The sequence below is a fragment of the Siphateles boraxobius genome, unplaced genomic scaffold (genome assembly GCF_051911475.1).
Source record: "Siphateles boraxobius isolate OS27281-9 unplaced genomic scaffold, OSU_SipBor_1 7, whole genome shotgun sequence".
Classification (NCBI taxonomy): Eukaryota; Metazoa; Chordata; class Actinopteri; order Cypriniformes; family Leuciscidae; genus Siphateles; species Siphateles boraxobius.
In genome coordinates this window covers 14753280-14773657 of record NW_027509197.1, presented here as the reverse complement: position 1 = coordinate 14773657, position 20378 = coordinate 14753280, and the positions used below count along the sequence as shown (strand labels likewise).

The 20378-nt window shown below is 45.8% G+C and overlaps 1 protein-coding gene across 3 annotated transcripts in view; it reads right to left on the bottom strand.

The window, feature by feature from the left end:
- Positions 1–20378, bottom strand: part of thsd7ba (thrombospondin, type I, domain containing 7Ba) — a 300618-nt gene that overhangs the window by 72022 nt on the left and 208218 nt on the right. For all 3 annotated transcript variants that reach the window (XM_077216170.1, XM_077216171.1, XM_077216172.1), the window contains one exon: positions 6378–6569. In XM_077216170.1, the coding sequence (XP_077072285.1) occupies positions 6378–6569 (192 nt within the window). The remainder of the gene's footprint in view (positions 1–6377; positions 6570–20378) is intronic.

The window sequence follows — 20378 nt, the reverse complement described above, 5'->3', positions numbered from 1 at the left end:
AGAAGGGAGCCCACGGGAAGCAGCGGTTCAACTAGGTGTCGTCCAGCCCCCAACTCTAGAATCTGTTTAGCAAAGCATATCGTCAACGCCCAGGCGGAGCACTTTACACTCATCATAGAGGAGCTCAACACCTAAGTGGACATGTTGCATCTCGGATTTTTACCGAAATGAAGGCAAACACTAAGTGCAACTTTGCATGGAAACAGCCTTCCCTCTATGCTGAATTCCAACAGATATTTGTAGAGCTGGTCTGAGGTCTATGGCTTGCGTTCTGTACACGTCCAAGCGAACGGACAGAGAAGCCAGGGCTGGATCTGCCTCCTCCAGGGCAGCGCTTGCAGGCTCACCCCCTGCTCCTATTACGAGAGAACCTTGGGCACAATTTAACTCACTGCCTGAAGTGGCTTAGGGGCAGTCTCAGGCAGTGCATCGCACCAGGGACAAGACCCAAGAGGATAAAGAGGGACGCAAGGACTTTCAAGACCTTGCTCCTCAGGAACCTGACGATCAGAACGTGCTTCTGCACACTTCTGCAACACGATGAGCGTCGTTTAAACACCGAGGCAACATCATTTTGAGGATGAAGGAAAACAGCCTACTCCAACCCATTTTGCAGGAAAGAGAGCACTGAAGTGATCGAAAGCTTTCAGGATCTCCTCTGGAGAGAAGACACACTCAACGATTAGGTTCCACTTCTAAAGGCGTAAGCACATTACTCATTTAACTATCACATGCCCTGTGATATCCACCTGAACCTCCGCGTTCAGATGTAAGACCGCCCGGAATCTCCGGGGGAAGAACGCGGGTGCCATCGTGCCCCGTCCCTGAAAGAGTTTTCAGGGGAAGTCAGGAAGGCTGTCGATGGGAACCAGGTCTAGTTGGGCCAATAAGGGGCAACTATGAATACCTGTTCCTCTCCTGACTTGGCACGTAGGTGCAAGCGACGGGCGCAAAAAGACAGGAGCATTGCTCAACACAACATGTGAAGATCACTGGGCTTCAGGAGCATTTTCTGCTCAGCACTTGAGTGTGATAAGTTCACTGAGCTTCAGGAGAATTCCTGCTCAACACCTGAGTGTGATAAACTTACTGAGCTTCAGGAGCATTTCTGCTCAACACTTGAGTGCGAAGAACCTCACTGAGCAACAGGAGCATTTCTGCTCAGCACTGCGTGTGATGAATTCACTGAGCTACAGGAGCATTTCTGCTCACACCTGAGTGTGATGAACTCACTGAGCTACAGGAGCATTGCTGCTCAACACCTGAGTGCGATGAACTTCACTGAGTTTCAGGAGCATTTCTGCTCAACATGAAGTGTGATGAATTCACTGACTTGAGCAGGCGCAAGGCGACCATGAGTCGCAGTCGCTTTTAGAAGGCTCACTGGGGTTAAACGCATTTCTGCGGGCCCCTGGGGCAGCTGAGAGCCAGTGTTTGTCCAAGGGTAGTCCACTCAGTTTATACAAACACTGGCAGGAAGACGAAACCGGAGGGGCAACTGAGAGGCCCCGGAATGGTCATGACCCAGCTGGACCCAGGGGATGGAGTCTCCACTTGCCCTGGCTATAACTGTCGTGACTTCCGATGGCGGCACGATTGAGTAGAGCGGGAAGAGTGGAACAAAGCGTCCTCAGAAGCTTCTGACTACAAGGAGGAGGTGACGAGTGAGTTGTGACATGCAAGGGAAGCTTGCGCAACGGTCGCAATATCTAACAACTCGAGGCACGAATGCCCGTGTAGTCGAGGGTCGCCCAGGCCCCCGTTAAAACACGCCCTTTGTACATGGCCCCTCTGTTGAAGAGGGTTTGGCAGCAGACCAGGATGAACTATAGTCACACAGGGTGAGCTGCTCTGCCACGGTCACCTCGGGACTCGATCATGAAGCTAGCGCTGAAGCGGTCACATATGGAGGAAGCCAATGGCTGCAACTACCATATACCCAGGAGCCTCTGAAAGTTCTTTCAGTGGGACCCTTTCTCACTTCAAACACCAGCTGAACACATTCTCATTGGAGAGACGTGTTAGACCGAGTCCATCTCCAAAACTGAAAAAGAGATACTCAGCCCGTGGGGGAGATTACTCTCTTCCAGTTGACCTGAAGACCCAACGGGCTCTGGAGCACTCGAAGGGAAGGACACTGTACTGATACTCCACCCTTACACGCAACACACAGGATGGCCTGCGGTGCGGAAGGTAGAGATCTGAAAAACATGTCTTTCAGGTCGGAGCTGCAGACCAATCTTGGGTCACGACCCACCACCTAGTAGCACGAAGAACAAGTTTACAACTTGTCTTCGTACCGGCTGGAGGAGCGGCTATATCAAATCCTTCGCCAGCAGGATAAGATAAGCACGCACAAGTCAAGAGCACTGCTCAACACTCAGTGTGATGAATATCACTGAATTTTCAGGAGCACGTCTGCTCAACACCTAATGTGATGATTATCACTGACTTGAGCGGGGTAGCCGAGCCTGAGGTGGGGCAGCAAAGTAGAGAGAGTGGTGTTAATGTGCTGTGCAACACTTACCTGTCTCCACTAGCGGCAGGGGGCGCGTGAGAAGGCAGATGACCGGGTCCTCGAACGCACCAAGCTGCCTGCTGGCGACCAAGGGGGAGCTGAGGGGTGTAAGGCTATACAGGGTCACACCCGCCAGACTGGCGCTCTTGGGACCCAGGAACAGATGAAATTGCTCTCTCCTTGAAGTGTGGGTACCGCTTGCTCCGCTTTTTTTTTTTTTTTTTTTTTTAGGGAGCCAGCGGCGGAACAGACACACACACAAACAAAAGGCTTCACCCGGCCCTCACCCGGGGGGAGGGAGTGATCGTGCCACTCCAAGAGCATCTCATCCATTCCTGGGCGGCCCGCTCCGGAATGCTTTTGTTGTCACTTGCCACCTGGCTTGGCAGCGCCTGGAGCGGGCTGGGCGTCTCTACTGCGGCTGACTCCATGCTGAGGCCTGGGTGGAGGCTGCTGCGGAGGCCCTGCAGGAGCGACGGCCGGGGAACGCCCACGGCGACGAGCAGGTGGAGGAGCTGCCACCGGCGGCGGGTAGAGGCAGCAGCTGGCCACCGGGGAAGGATGTGCCGGATGACCTCTGTCTGCGCTTGAGCGGCAGATAACTGTTGGATGCAGTTCTCCACCGCGTCGCCGACCAGCCCAACCTGGGAAATTGGGGAGACCAGGAACCGAACCTTGTTCGCATCCGCCATACCAACCAGGCTGAGCCAACGAAGGCGCTACTGGACCACCAAGGTCGACATCGCCAGACCGATCACGCACGCTACGACACTCGTGCCCCGGAGGGTGAGGTCGGATGCAGTGCGGTGCTCACCTATGAGCGCACGGTCTGGATTACCCTTGTGCATGCCATGGGTGCCCTAGCCTGCAGCAACGCCATGGCATGCAAGAGGAAGCGGCTTGCCCACAGGCTTTGTAAGCTCTGCCCGTTGGAACGGACGAAACTCACAGGCCTTAGGGGGGAGACGAGGATCCCCCCGAAAGGCAGCGGCCGCCGGACACAGGTGCACCTGTGTAGACAGACCGCTCCAATGGAGGGACCCTTCGCAACCCTTCACCGTTCCTCCATCAAGGGAAATGAGGGGGAAAAGCTATTCAGCCAGTTTCTGGCAGAGAAAGATGCCTTTCACCACCTGATAAGCTCTCCATGCATTTCGGGAAAGAAAGGCACTGGGGCGGCGAGCTGAGAACCAGCGCGGTCCGCCCCAAGATACCAAACTCCAGATTCCAACCGAGACTGAACGGGACACGGTGGAGGTTCCACTCGAGCCCGGCAGCCTCGGCGGCCCGTTTCAGCATAGCTGATAATTCTGGATCCGGCTCGGGCAACATTGAACTCCCGGAGGGAGACAATGCAGCCGAGTCATCATCTCTAGAAGTCAGCTCACCCTCCGATGCTGCAATTGACCCCTGTCCTCCAGGGGAGCCCCGAGTGAAACCGCTGGCCCACCATTACAGATGGATCAGCAGACAACACAGGAGGCTCCAGTGGTTGCAGTGGAAGGGAGGAGTGAGGAGCCCACAGGGAATGGTTACCGGGTGGGACATCCAACACTATCCTCCGGTCACCCATCCCACACAACACCCGTGGAGGGTGGGGCATGGTAATGGGGACTCGCTCTCCGCGTTTAACGAAGGCGAGTCTCGCCCTCAACACTGCGACAGTCATGTTCCCACAGTGAAAACATGAGCTGTCCACAAAAGCTGTCTCAGCGTGCTGTAAGCCCAAACACGTGACACAACAGTTGTGACCATCAGAGAGAGACAGGGAACGACCGCACCCAGAAATGCACGGGCGGAATGACATCTTGAAAAAGACGCAAACGCACCCGTGTTGCTCTTTCAGAAAATAGGACCGTCACCAGTGCCGGAGCACACAGGGGAATGACCGCGGCAACACTGAACAGAGAACTGAAACAGTGAAGCACTCACTTTTCCGCCCTCTAACCAGCCATCAACACACATTTAGAAATTTGTTGCTGTTAAAACAGCAGTTGAGAGCTCAAAGCTCGCGATCACCGCTGCACTCGCGCTGTAGAACACCAGCACTGGCAGAGTCTTCCTGAAGAACACCGACACACTCGCTCATTGTAGACAACAGCACTCTCAGAGATATCAAACGATCGGCTCCGAAGCGAAAGGCAACTAGTGCGTGCATCCACTTCCGTATTTATACCCGCGCCGCGGGGGCGGAGTGTCTGATGCGAATCACGCACGCCAATTACATTGGCTCGTTCAATAGTACTCGAAGAAGATAGGCTCTCTAGCGAGATCCCCATTCAGTCGACCGTCGACTACGTCTGACGTTATCGACTGAAAGGGAACTAAATCTGCCAATATTAAAAGTAAATCAGTGCTTACAATAACATATTTATACTTTTACTACCGTATTTTCCGGACTATAAGTCGCACTTTTTTTCATACCTTGGCTGGTCCTGCGACTTATAGTCAGGTGCGACTTATATATCAAAATTACCAAGATTTACTCGTCACAGGATCGCTGACGGCCCCAGATTATTATTTGCGAGTTTTTGATGTATTTGTGGTATGACGTGAATGCATCATTTGCCGAAATTGGGGGTGACATTACCGTCTACAGCCACGAGAGAGCGCTCTATGCGCTCTATACTACAGCTAGTTTTCCTGCTGAAAAAATCTCTCTTCAGTGATGTGGAATAAGATCGCGGGAGCTTGGTGAAATTGCTTTACCGATAACTGTTGGACTCGCTGTCTTGTTATGTTTTTTTTTATTTTATATGATCCTACTCAGCCTCTCAGGTATGTTCTTTATGCTATTGTGTAGCTAACTGTTGATGTGTTACGTTAACAACATACCGGACACATATTCAGCCTGTTGTTCTTTGTGCTATTGTGTGTAGCTGAATAACTTAAATGCCTTCTGTTTAAATGAATTAAAGTCTGTTTAAATAACTTTTTATTGGTCTTGGATTTTGTTAAATAAATTTCTAAATAAATGCGACTTATAGTCCAGTGCGACTTATATATGTTTTTTTCCTCGTCATGACGCATTTTTGGGCTGATGCGACTTATACTCCGGAGCGACTTATAGTCCGGAAAATACGGTAGTTATGATAATTTTGTTTATAATAGATTTATATTTATATACAGTACATCTATAAAAATGTATAAGATGTGTGTATATATATATATATATATATATATATATATATATATATATATATATAATATAAACAAGGGATTTCCTAGAATGCATTTTATATGAATAGAAATATTCCTAATAGAAATAGTCATTTGTTTTTTTATTAACATTTGGCCAGATTTAGCACTACACGTTTATTTTTTGTCCATTAAATTATGTATTTCACTAAATGTTTAGATTTTATAAAACTACACCAATTATATATAAAAAAAAATCTAGAAGTACTTTGCTGCAGAATTATCCACTCACATTTTTAGTTTAGTTTCCACTCAGTTATTTTTGTTTAACTCATTAAAAATATTTTTTATCAGTTCCACACAAAGAAGTTTAGATATTGAACTACAGCACTGGTATCGGATCGATAACTGTATCGGCTGATACTCGAGAATTTGGAATATCGTATCGGTTATAAAAAATCGGTGCATCACTAATTTTCATCAAGACTAACATTTGACTCAAGTTGCTTAAAGTTAAAGTTACAGCCTCTTAGATCAAACAGGAGTTAAGTATCTTTCTAAAGGGTAGAATGGTTATTGAACAAACCTGAAACCCTCGTACCAGCCTCATAGCATTTTCTCATTAGTGTAATTAGTGCATACGATTTGGGGGTGGCAACATAGATACTGGATATTCACAACATTGTGTATCACCCTGAAAAGTTGTCTGAATGTATCTCACCTGTTAGGGTGCGTTTGCGGGTACGTCGGCTCCCACATCCAGAGCATTCAGAGACTTTAGACCAAGAACTGAAGGTGCAGTCATCCCTGCAGGGCACCCAGCAGCTCCTGAAGCGTGACGGCATCGGCCCGGCCCACCGGAGACACTCTGACACGGCTGCCATCTCATCATTCTCATCCACGCAGCTCACTCCTGAGAGGGCACACAATCAAACACAGCTTTAATACAACAGTCATGTATGCCACTTGTGATAAAAATGTGATAAATATTGCTTATGGGCTGAAAATATGTGACATGACAGTTCTTCAGGCATTAAAGCGGAAGCGATTTCATGGAAATGTATTTGCAGCCGGACTGTACGTGGTAAAAAGCCATTAACTTTTCCCCATAACTCTTTCTTCTACAGCGCTGATTTCAGATCCTCTCCTATGAAAATTGTCCTCCTCTGCATCACCGCCACTGAGGGACGATAAATGATATGCTTGGCAAATGTGAAGCCACCAGTTACCTTTTCAGCACACTGCATCCATTCCACCCACAAGGTGAAGTATTCCTCGCAGACAGCAAAGATTGTGCCGAGGACTTTTCCCTGACTGACTTAAATTTGCCACTCTGGCTTACATGATGACATCTTTTTGACACAGTCCTCTCCAGTATGGCCCTGTACACTCAGCAGAGGCTTTTCAAGGGAGCACAGTTAACACACAGCTATAACAATGCCTAACGCATTCTCATCCTTTGGCGTCATATAGGAGACGGCGTGACGCCATATGACATTTCGTCGAAATCTTACGCACATAGCATCCTTTAGCGTCAATATAACACGCACTGTTATGGGTAGGTTTACGTCTGGGGTAGGGTTACGGTTATGACGCCTTGGGATCTGCATCTCATATTCACGCTAAACGATGCCATGTGCGTTGGATTTAGACGAGCGTCACCTGTATGATGCCTTGGGTTCTGCGTCTCATATTGATGCTAAAGGATGCCATGTGTGTAAGATTTCAACGAAATGTACAAAGCGTCACATGTATGACGCCAAAGGATGAGAACGGGCTGCAATGCCATTTGAAGGGAACTTTTCAAACTCTATGGCAGAGCTTTTTATTGGTTCACATTGTTTACACAATATTATTAACTCTCTGATGGTCTTCAAAAAAAAGTCACACTCGTGGTCTTCGGGGTCTATTGGACCCCAGACAACAACATTTAATTTTGTAACCGAACAATATTTTTTTTAACAAATATAATTTTACTCGGTTTATTAATGTTTTTACTCAACATTTGTGCAGTTTTTGTAGAATTTATGATTTTTAAAAAATTTTGATAAATAAATAAATATTTAATTAAATAGGATTTTTACAAAAAAACAGCATTTTATGTTAAATAAACATTTTTATAAAAGACCCAGATTTCTAACTTTCATTCCTGGGGATACCCTGGATAATTTTACAAGGTTTAATGTAAGATTTTTGCCCATTTTTTGGAAAATACAGGTTAAAATTTGTAATAAATCACTTTAACCACTAGATGGCTATAGAGCTCCATTATATGCTATTTGCTATTTGAATTACTGAAAGATATAGTTTCTAAAGTTGGATTCAGTTGGATTCATATCTAAATATTATAAAATCACAATTATAAAGAAAATAAAATAATTTTTGTCAAAATTTTGCATTTTCTGTACTGAAAAAACACAGCACACACAAAAACAACAACAACAACAGTGAAGTGCCAAACCTGCAGACAGGGTTGGAGCAGGTTTGGCACTTCACTGTTGTTGTTGTTTTTGTGTCTGTGTGTGTGTGTGTGTACATTTTATTTTTATGTGTCATCAATTTATTTTTGAGGTGGTTCTTCATTTTGTATGATTTTATTTGACAAATTATAAGACTTTTTATAGCCTTACAAATGTATTTCTGTGTGTGTGTGTTTGTGTGTGTGTGTGTGTGTGTGTGTGTGTGTGTGTGTGTGTGTGTGTGTGTGTGTGTGTGTGTGTGTGTGTGTGTGTGTGTGTGTGTGTGTGTGTGTGTGTGTGTGTGTGTGTGTGTGTGCGCGCACATTTTCAATGCGTCTAAGTGTTACTAATTTATTTTTCTGGTGGTTCTGCATTTTAGATTATTTTATTTTACAAATGATAAGAGAACAGTTTTTGTAGTCTGTATGTATTTCTGTATAAATGTATTCCTCTTTATGTGTGTGTTTGTGTGTGTGTGTGCGCCTGTGGTAAGCATGATAATTTTGGATTGTGGATGTTTTTTGCATTGTTGGAAGTGTGCCACTTTATTTCTGTCATTTCTGTCTATGTGTTCTACGTTGTTTCTGATTTTGATGATGTTATTTTGTTCCATTTTGATTGCGGGGTCCAATAGACCCCGAAGACCACGAGTGTGACTATTTTTGTCACGCCAACATAAAAACAGATATCATAATTTTTTTGTTTGTTTTTTTTGTAGATCTAGAAAGTGTTGAGAGCCGTAGAAAGTTTCAAACCATTTGGACAAAGAGAACATTTTTTTTAATTTGAGCAAAAGTCATTTGGGGTCCAATAGACCCCGAAGACCATCAGAGGGAACAACTAAAAACACAATAATTGTTCCAACCGATCAAGACATCAGGCAATTTAATATAGAAAAAAGGTGGATTTTACCATGGTAAATAAACACATTGCAACATATGCCCTTTCATTGTTTATTGCTTTTATAGAACAGTGGCAGTAATAAACTAATAGTATGATTATTATATAGTTAATTAGCTTAACTCTAGTCTGTTGCCTTGCCAAGATTTCTGAAAGGAAGTCTAATGTGAGCCAAGGCTGCATGTATTTGAAATGTATATGAAAAATAAAGTAAACACATTGACATTGTGAAACATTATTACAATTTAAGGTAACTGTTTAGTATTTGAAAATATTTAAATAAATACAATGTTTAATTTTCAACATCCTTACTCCAGTCTTCAGTGTCACATGATCCTTCAGAACATTTTTTTTGTGGAAACAATGATACATTTTTTTCAGGATTCTTTGATGAATAGGAATACAAAAAAAAACGGGTCTAACAGTTTTGGTCGTACCGTGTGTGGTGCACAGCCACATGGCAAAATCAACACATCACACATGAACCGATTTGACTCCCGAGCATTCCCAGGTCAGACGGAAAATCTCCCAAAATCCCTCGAGATCAAACGTGACTTCAGAGTAAACAATCATGGCGGACGAAGAGGATGCAGTGGCGATAGTTTGTAGTTTGTTTTAACCGAATCCATTTCCAACATCCATCGGACTTGCTGGTGCACCATGCCGCCGGCTGTTTTGATTTTGTTTCCCGGTGCTTCCTCTGCGCCTCGTCACCTCGCTTTCTGACTGGCTACACGCCACAGTCCACAGGCTGCGTGCTCGTTTGTCCCCTGGGGACACCACACACAAGGAGAAATCGGGCCAATATAATCCAACATGTTGGATATTCCCGATTTGAGATCGGAGCGGTCCCGACATCCTTCTGAGCAGACGAGAGCAGTCTGAACACACCACACATAGCAGGAATATCTGATCAGATTATTTTACGATAATCGGAACATCCTTAATATTGTCAGAAGGGGTAAATCGGGGCTAAACTCGGGCGTGTGAACCAGGCTTAAAATACACAGGAAGACAAGAGGAACTAATGAGACTAATTAACAAGACACACCTGAACTCAAACACAATCAGAGACCATGGAAACAAACAGGGAGAGAAGGATAACAGTAATTAAAAGGTTAGAAGACTGACTGAGAAACTTAAACATGAACAGAACTCAAAACGTGCCAATTACGTTACATTATTTTATATTATATTACATTATATTAAAACAAACTATATTTAATTTAGTCCCCACTTTAAACAGTGTAAACCAATGTAAAAAAGAGCCATATTAAATACATTTAGAAAAGAATAATAACTAGTGTGTTTCCATGTTATTTTGGGTGTGGTTCCATGGCAATAGCATGGTGTGTCATGGCATTCTTTAAAGTACCTTGGAGTCCAATATTTTACTGTCTGATACAATGACTGTACTATTGTACTGCCATCATACTTTTTGTAAGGATAAACAAGAAACAAAACAGTGCAAATAATAATGCATATATACTTTAGATTTATTTTACCATCTCAGTTTTAAAAAGAATAACTACATAAGAAAAAGATTTAACCCAAACAAAAAAACTAAAATAAGTGGAGGACTAAATATATACAGTACATTAGTGATATCTCCAGTATACAACATTTTATTTAGTCTTTTTCAAAGATTTTCTTAGCTGATGCATTTATACTTGCACTTTGTTGTGCACACAGATGAAATATGCTCTTTTAGCTACAGCTGCACCAGAGTTTATTTGTTTTTCCAATGTTTAGTAGGTGTTTGCTCCCCAATGCATGTGCCACATTGATAATTAATACTGTATTGATTCAGATTTGTAGGACCCAAATTCCAACCCTTGCAAATCTGACAGAAAGGCTCTAAACCGAAGGGAGGGGACAACTGAGTTTTGAATATAGAACAAAGACCATGTGCATCTTTAAGTGCCAAAATAACATCTGACTCTGGTCTGCATGGACGTCACCTTCCCTAGGGCAATGTGATGCTGTTATCTCAGAAGTGACCCTCTGATGTCTTTGAACACGCATACATGTACACATACGCCTTTAACACATTTTATTGATTCCTATTTGAATTTCAAATGTTGCTCTCTGACCAAAGCATTTGCTCTCTTCACTTCAGAGTAACGTGGGTGAAGATAGTATCTAGACGTGGGATGGTGTTTAAATAATACATCATAGTTTGCTTCTGTGTGAAAACAACAGTCTTAGATTATAATTACAAAGGCATTTTATTTGTTTTCACACTCTGCAACTGTTAAGCTCTACAGTATATGCATATATATATATATATATATATATATATATATATATATATATGGATTATGCATAGGATAATGTAGAGTTAGTCAGTCATAAACAGATTAAAATAATTAATTAAATACAATATCGTTCAAAGGTTTGGGGTCATTAATATTTTCTTTTTTTGTAAAGAAATTCATACTTTTATTTAGCAAGGATGCATTGCATTGGTTAAAAGTGACAGTACAGACATTTATAATGTTACAAAAGACATTCCATTTCAAACGAATGCTGTTCATTTGAAGTAATTCATCAAAGAATCCTGAAAAAAGTGTATCACATTTTCCACAAAAATATGAAGCAGCACAAATGTTGATAATAATAAGAAATGTTTCTTGAGCAGCATGTGACACTGAAGAATGGAGTAATGATGCTGAAAATTCAGCTTTGCCATCACACGAAAAAATTACATTTAAAAAAACAGTTCAGTAATATTTCACAGTATTACTGCTTTACTGTATTTTTTTTTATCAATGCAACCGGATGTCTGTGCCATCGGTCAGTTATACAATTTAGTGTTCACTTTACAAAACTATTTAACTAATCAAAATCAAGAGAGCACAAAATGACACAAAATGATGTGTAGCATATGATGTACTGTACCATAAAGGACATTGTTTACAGAATTGAATAGTCATTCTGAGCATTTTGTCCTTTAGATTCAAATGTAAAAAGGTAAGTTGTGAGATGACATTTTTTTTTTTTTTACTCTTAGGATTTTACATGCCTCCCAGGGTAGACATCAGTTTCTCCCTCCTACTCTGTCTCTCCTAGCTTTCTTTTCTTTCTCACACTCATTGCCGGTTCCCGCAGTGCCCCAGAGACAGAAAGGTTGACAGTAGTGACATTCTGATTGGAGCGCACAGGCTGCCCATTTTTAGCACAATTATTTCCCCTCTCTCCTCCATTCCTATACCATTCTCTCTCAATTTATCTCCTCTCCCTATTGTTAACATTTTATTCTTATCTCGGCTCATGACAGGGATCAACTTAATAATGCAGCCACTTACAAAGGTGACATTGTTTGCTGACTACTAAAAAGGACACGGCAGAGAACTTTTTTGGCCCTTAAAAAGACTCTGTCAGACTTGCCAGCTAAGCTTCTCAGTATTCATTAATGGCATAGGCAGAGCGCACAAAAAATCCAGAAGACAACTCTTTTCATTAGAGTAACACTTTCATGTGCTCCTAGAATTAAGGTTTCGATATGTGGGAATCTAAGCCCAATTAAATGATTACTGAAGCTATGCACAATACCAAGAAGCACTGTGGAAGACACTCTCACGTCCACCCCATGATAAAAGGAACTGATTAACTGAGACATTTTAATCCATAATGTGAGATGAAGATTAGTATGTGTGGTATAATCAATATATATGCCTTCTTAAATACCCCCAACATGATTTAGTGGACACCAAAGACTGCAGCGAGTTGCTCAAAATGTGCAAAATAAGATCCCCAATTGGGACCCAGCTTTTTCATACCAGAAATGAACAGACAAAGCATTGAATACCGGCAGCAAAAATTCACCTTAAAATAATTTACAAAGAATTTGACAGAAATTTCTGTCAGCAAATTTTTCCACAGCAAAACCACAAATATTCCTGTCATTCACATCCTGTAATGCAAAATACTACCTGTCTGATATGGATTTCTGCCATGTGCAGAAAGTTTCATGGACTATGACAGGAGCATTCATTGTACTGTTGGTTTCCAGTAAGGGTTCATTGTGCAAGGACAGTTAGTAATCAACTGTACAGGGACTCTGTGACCTCCAAAGAGTTAAGCACTGTCAGTGTGAGCGTTCCTTAACAACCTGTCTACACTGGAATTCAGTCCTTCACTTTCAATGAGAGGTAGTGCTTTGAGGTGATATGAATGACAGTGACCGTAGGGAGTGGTACAAAGGTGAGTAGAGTCTAACTTTATACAAACAAGCAGTGATATTAAGCGTAGGCTCAGTTCTGGCAGGTCACGTTAGTCAAGCTCTCATCAGCTGACTCTCAGCTGATACACGTCTAGCTATAGGAATACGACGCCTATCACTGTATACATATAAAAGCTCCTTCAGTATTATCAACAGCTTTCTAGTTTCTCAGGAGCTAAATACCCTCCTCCATCCCCAGCTCCTCCTCTCGTCAGTCAGGATTTGGCATTCTGTTTCCCCTTGAATCAGAATAAATTCTCGAATCATGTTGTACTTTAAAATCTCGAATTGATGATATCTGCAATACATTCATGTTGGTTGTGTTATGTTTACCCTAAGGGGGTTATTGCTGCTCTCCCTGCTCTTATCCATGCTAGGCTGCATGGATGCGCAGGAAGTTCTTGCCTAGAACAGAACCATACCGCCAATCCAAACTGTATGCTAATTGTCAAACGTATTTGACGATAGTGGCCTGACAGAAATAATGCAACCACCAGCATGATCTCAGCTAGTGATATGTATTTGCTGTTAAGACATATTGACAGCATCAAAAACATAAGCTTTCTACGTCTTACATATTCATGCTTATAAAGTCCATAGATTATTGACTTCATGCAATTAATACAGTAGGTTGGTTTGATTGTACTACTAATTTAATACAATATTAATGAAACATGTTTAATGGCCTCATTTATTTAACACATTTAATTAATTGGTAACACTTTAAAATAAGGTTTATTTGGTAACATTAGTTAATGTATTAACTAACATAAACTAACAATGAGCAATACATTTGTTACAGTATTTATTCATCTTTCTTAATGTTATTCATAACTTATTCATATGTTATTCATAACTGTGGGGTCAGTAAGATTACAGGAAAAATACAGAAAAAACAGCACAATTGTGAAATATTATAATTTAAAAGAACTGTTTTCCATTTTAATATATATATTAAAGCAGAATTTTCAGCATCATTCCTCCAGTCTTCAGTGCCACATGATCCTGGAGATCATGATGAGAAATCATTATAATATGCTGATTTGCTGCTCAAGAAACATTTGTTAGTATGATCAATGTTGAAAACAGTTGTGCTGCTTCATGTTTTTGTGGAAACCATATTTTAGATATTTATTTATTGCATCCTTTTGATCACAAACTTTTGAATTGTAGTTAAATAATAAAATAATAAAAAAGAATATAAGAATCTTTTATTAAAGAATAAAAATAATAAAAAAAAGTATTTTTTTCCCCCTAAAGTATGTATGTTGCATACAGTACAACCCTCTGTAGTAAATCCCTAGTATATGCAACTAAATCTTGACTCTGGGTGAATAAATGTCTATCATTAGCCACTGGCTAATAAATTCTTAGATTTTACTGGCTAGTGTGTGTTAGAGGCTAAGTATAAATTTAGCATTTTCACTCGCTGAACACTGACTGAGCGCTTGAGAGTTTCAATCTCCATCAAGCGATATGTAGCCTACTAGTATTTCAATTCACCTCAATAGATGCGCATATACCTATATTTGATGTACTGCAAACTCTAGTGTGAAGGTGTACAACTCGCCGTCGCGTTTCTCTAACACATGCAAAGAGAGAGAGTGAGTCTTCCATACCACAGAAGGAAGTAGTTCTGCACAAAAGGGGTTTTTTAAAGACACTACGTTGTTGTTTCTTATTTAGTTACTCACGTGTGCCGTCAAACTGTTGTATAAATGCAATATAGCACTCATAGCCGTGCAATATGGCTGTATATCAGCATGCTGTGAATCTCGGCCTATGGCCACTTGTGTGATATTGCTCATATAGAATTAGAATAGAATATAAAAATAGAATATCAGTCTGGTGAATAACCAAACAAATGTTGGTAATGCTTAATTTTAAAGTCCTGTTTCCCATGTACAAGGGTGTAACTTTGGTTTGAAAGGTGGGGGGACACACAAAAAGGGGGTTTTCTCAAATCGAAATTTTTTTTCCGATTTGAATCCCATTTCCTGCATTTACATACATTTAAGGACTATGGTGATACAAAATCCAGGAAATAATTAAGTTGATTATAATGATAAAGTCTGCCAAAAATAAAAGTAGGCTACTATGTATAACAAAAAGATTTCTTACTTTTTTATTGTTTAATGGGGCCGATTGCCAAGACTTGATAGAATCATTTTATAAAGTCAAAAATGTTCACCATTAATGTTTTGTGTGTAAATAAAATTGAAATTATGTGAAACGTCTCGGTTACATATGGTAACCCTCGTTCCCTGAGGGAGGGAACGGAGACGTAGGTCATGACTGACCAATAGGAATCTCGCTAGAGAGGCCAATCTACTTCGAGTGAAACTAAAACAAGCCAATACACATTGGCGTGCAATCATTTGCATCAGCTGCGCGCCCTCGTTAGCGCGGGTATAAACGAGCAGCTGGTGCGATTGCACACTAGTTTTTTGCTGAGGAGCCAAGCCTGAGAAGCTGGCCGCCCCGGCGGGCGGCAGCGGATGTGGCGACGGGACCTACGTCTCCGTTCCCTCCCTCAGGGAACCAGGGTTACCATATGTAACCGAGACGTTCCCTATCGGTCAGTCACTACAACGTAGGTCATGACTGACCAATAGGAATCCCTACCAAAGCGCCACAGCCGCTGCACCCCATCCAGCGCCCCCGTGCAAGCCTCTACACCTTCTTGCCTGGAAGGACGATAGGCGGAGGCTTACACAGAGTGAGTCTGACACTGTTGTACCGTAATAACCCATACAGTGAGATATTGGATAACACTGGGAAAGCGTGCCCTTTCTGTTTAGGAAGGAACGCTGCGGAAGCCACTTCTTCAAAGAGTTATGTGGAAATGCATATGGACTAGCCGAAGGCTGTACTGCATATGAAATAAAGGGTGACTTAGCCCAAGGGAAAGACACGGGCTTCCGATAGGAGCAGCCGTGGAATATACACATATGGGATCCCCGTAGGGTCACACAAATGGAACCCAGCCCAGATCCGGTTCTCAAGGATTCAGCGGATAAGGGCCTGGCGCCGGACGCTCCGCCAAGTCCGGGCCGAGGGGTTTTGGAGGACTCAACAGGTTTTACTCTGGAGCAATAAGGGTGCACAGTAGGGTGCAGCAAGCCGACAGAGCCAGACCTCTCAGTGCTTCTACCCGTCTAGGGTGAGAACACGGGAGGACACCGGCTCTACACGTAGGCTATAGTATCTAGCGAACGTGTTAGGTGTCGCCCAGCCCGCAGCTCTACAGATATCTGTTAGCGAGGAGCAACGTGTCAGCGCCCAGGAGGATGCAACGCCTCTCGTGGAGTGTGCATGCAACCTGAGCGGGCAGGGCACGCCTTGTGCTTGGTAAGCCAAGGCGATGGCATCCACTATCCAGTGGGCCATCCTCTGCTTGGAGACAGCCTTTCCCTTCTGCTGGCCTCCGTAACAGACAAAGAGCTGGTCTGAGGTCCTGACGCTTTGAGTTCTGTCCACGTACATACGCAGAGCGCGAACGGGACAGAGCATTGCCAGGGCTGGGTCTGCCTCCTCCAAAGGCAACGCTTGCAGGTTCACTACCTGGTCTTTGAAGGGAGTGGTAGGAACCTTGGGCACATAGCCAGGCCGGGGTCTTAGTACCACGTGGCTGCCACCCGGCCCGAACTCTAGGCACGATTCGTCGACCGAAAATGCGTGCAGGTCTCCTACCCTCTTGACAGAGGCCAGTGCAACCAGCAGCAAAGTCTTCATGGAAAGAAGCTTTAAGTCTACTGACTGCAGAGGCTCAAAGGGAACATCCTGAAGTGCTCGAAGCACCAGGGAAAGATCCCAAGAGGGTATGGAGGGGGGTCGAGGAGGATTTAATCGTCTCGCCCCCCTAAGAAACCTGACGACCAGGTCGTGCTTTCCCACTGCTTTGCCATCTATGTGGTCGTGATAAGCTGAAATAGCGGCAGCATGTACTTTGAGGGTGGAGGGAGACAGTCTACGCTCCAACCCCTGCTGCAAGAAGGAAAGCACAGACCCTATCGGACATCTTCGGGGGTCTTCTCGGCGAGAAGAACACCACTTGACGAACAGGTTCCACTTCAGGGCGTAAACACGTCTCGTGGAACGCGCCCGTGCTGAAGTGATGGTGTTAAGTACCTCAGGGGGTAAGTCACCTAAAACCTCCGCGTCCCGTCCAGGGACAAGACATGGAGTTTCCAGAGGTCTGGACGCGGGTGCCATAGGGTGCCCCGTCTCTGAGTCAGAAGGTCCTTCCTCAGAGGAATGGGCCAGGGAGGGACTGTCACAAGGAGCATGAGTTCTGGGAACCAAGTCCGGGTGGGCCAATAGGGAGCCACCAGAAGGACCTGCTCCTCGTCCTCCCTGACTTTGCACAGTGTCTGCGCAAGTAGGCTCACTGGGGGAAACGCATATTTGCGAAGGCCCCGGGGCCAGCTGTGTGCCAGTGCGTCCGTGCCGAGTGTTCCCTCGGTCAGGGAGTAAAACAGCTGGCAGTGGGAGGTCTCTGAGGAGGCAAACAGGTCTACCTGAGCCTCCCCGAACTCTCTCCAGATCAGCTGAACCGCCTGGGGGTGGAGTCGCCATTCTCCCGGGAGCACAGCTCGTGATAGCTCGTCGGCCACACGGTTGAGCAAGCCGGGGACATACATGGCTCGCAGCGACCTCAGATGCTTCTGACTCCAGAGGAGGAGATGGCGGGCGAGTTGCGACATGCGACGGGAGCGTAGACCACCTTGTCGGTTGATGTACGCAACGGTCGCAGTGTTGTCCGTACGGACCAGCACGTCCCTGCCCTGTAGCCGTCTTTTCAAGCGGGTCAGGGCGAGATGTACTGCTAGCAACTCGAGGCAGTTGATGTGCCAACGCAGTTGAGGGTCCGTCCACACCCCTGACACTGCATGCCCGTTGTACGTGGCACCCCAGCCGGTGGCAGAGGCATCTCTGAATACCACAGCATGCCTGGACACCTGTTCCAAGGGGACTCCTGCCCGCAGGAACGAGGGGTCTGACCACGGGCTGAAGGTCTGGCGGCACGCCGGTGTGATTGCCACCCGGTGAGTGCCATGACGCCACGCCCATCTCGGGACTCGGCCGTGAAGCCAGTGCTGAAGCGGTCTCATATGTAGCAGGCCGAGCGGGGTTACCGCTGATGCTGCTGCCATATGCCCCAGGAGCCTCTGAAAGAGTTTCAGTGGGACCGCTGTCCTGCCCTTGAACGTGTTCAAGCAGTTCAGCACCGACTGAGCACGCTGCTCTGTGAGGCGCGCTGTCTGGGCGACCGAATCCAACTCCATACCGAGAAAAGAGATCCTCTGCACAGGGGAGAGTTTGCTCTTTTCCCAGTTGACCTGAAGACCCAACTGGCTGAGGTGCCTGAGCACTAGGTCCCTGTGTTCGCATAGCTGATCTCGAGAGTGTGCTAGTATGAGCCAGTCGTCGAGATAGTTGAGGATGCGAACGCCCTGTTCTCTCATGGGAACAAGGGCCCCCTCCGTGACTTTCGTGAAGACACGGGGGGACAGGGACAGCCCGAAGGGTAGGACTTTGTACTGATATGCTCGACCCTCGAACGCAAAGCGCAGAAATGGCCTGTGTCGAGGAAGAATCGAGACATGAAAGTACGCGTCCTTCAGGTCGATCGCTGCAAACCAATCTTGGGGACGGATACATTCGAAAATGCGTCTTTGCGTGAGCATTTTGAACGGTAGCTTGTGGAGGCTCCGATTCAAAACTCGCAGATCCAAGATCGGTCGTAACCCACCACCTTTCTTGGGTACAATGAAGTAGGGACTGTAGTGCCCTGACCTCATATCGGCTGGAGGGACCGGCTCTATCGCATCCTTCGCCAGTAGGACTGCGATCTCCGCACGCAAGACATGGGCATCGGCTGCTCTCACTGTAGTGGAGTGGATGGCCCGAAACTTGGGGGGACGCCGGGCGAACTGAATCGCATAGCCGAGCCTGATGGTTCGAATGAGCCAGCGAGACGGCCTGGGGAGCGCTAACCAGGCTCGCAGAGACCGTACAAGCGGGACCAAAGGGACCGTAGGCGTACCCGGAGTGGGGCAGCGAGGTGGAACACAGGGACGCAGCTCGGGAGGCTCTCTCTGGGAGGCGGCCCGTAGCGGGGTCTGAGTGTGCTGTGCAGCACTTACCTGGTTCCACGGGGCAGGAGGTGCGGGAGGCGGCTCGATGGCGTTCTCGGACCGTACGCAGCTGCCGGCTGGCGATAGAAGAGGCGGATGAGAGTGGTGAGGATTCTGACCCCCCACTACTCTCCGGGCCCTCTTCGGACCCAGAGATGATAGAAACTGCTCTTTTATTGAAAATGTGGGTACCGCTGGTTTTAAGGCCAGCGGCGGAACACAAACAAAACGAAACAAAGGATTTTCCACCCGGCCCTCTTCCGGGGGAGGGAGCGATGCAGTCATCGTCTCCTGGAGAGCAGTCCCTTCCACCTCTGGGTCGCCCGTCCTAGGGCCGCTTACCTTTGGCTTTTCCGCCCCTCTTGGCGGGGGCCTGGACGGGCGGGGCGCCCTGCCTGCGACTGGCTCCACGGTGCCGCTTGGATGGAGGCTGCTGCTGCGGCGCGGGAGCAGGGGCAGACGCAGGCGGACGCCCACGGCGACGAGCAGACCGAGGAGCCGCAGGCGGTGGGGTGGAGGCAGCAGCTGACCGCCGCGGCAAAATGTGTCTAATGGCCTCAGTCTGCTTCTGTACAGCCGAGAACTGCTGGGCGAAGTTCTCGACCGCGTCGCCGAAGAGGCCGGTCTGGGACACGGGGGAGTTAAGGAACCTGATCTTGTCGGTCTCCCGCATGTCAGCCAGACACAGCCTGAGGTGGCGTTCCTGGACCACCAGTGTGGACATCGCACGACCCACTGACCGCGCAGTGACCTTCGTCGCACGGAGCGCGAGGTCAGTTGCGGCACGAAGTTCTTGGAGAACTTGTGGATCATGACCACCCTCGTGCAGGTCCTTCAGTGCCTTGGCCTGATGAACCTGCAACAACGCCATGGCGTGCATGGCAGAGGCAGCTTCCCCACAGGCCTTGTAAGCCTTGCCGGTCAGGTCCGACGAGTACTTACAAGCCCGGGAAGGAAGACACGGTTCTCCACGCCAAGTGGAGTTAGGGCACAGTTGC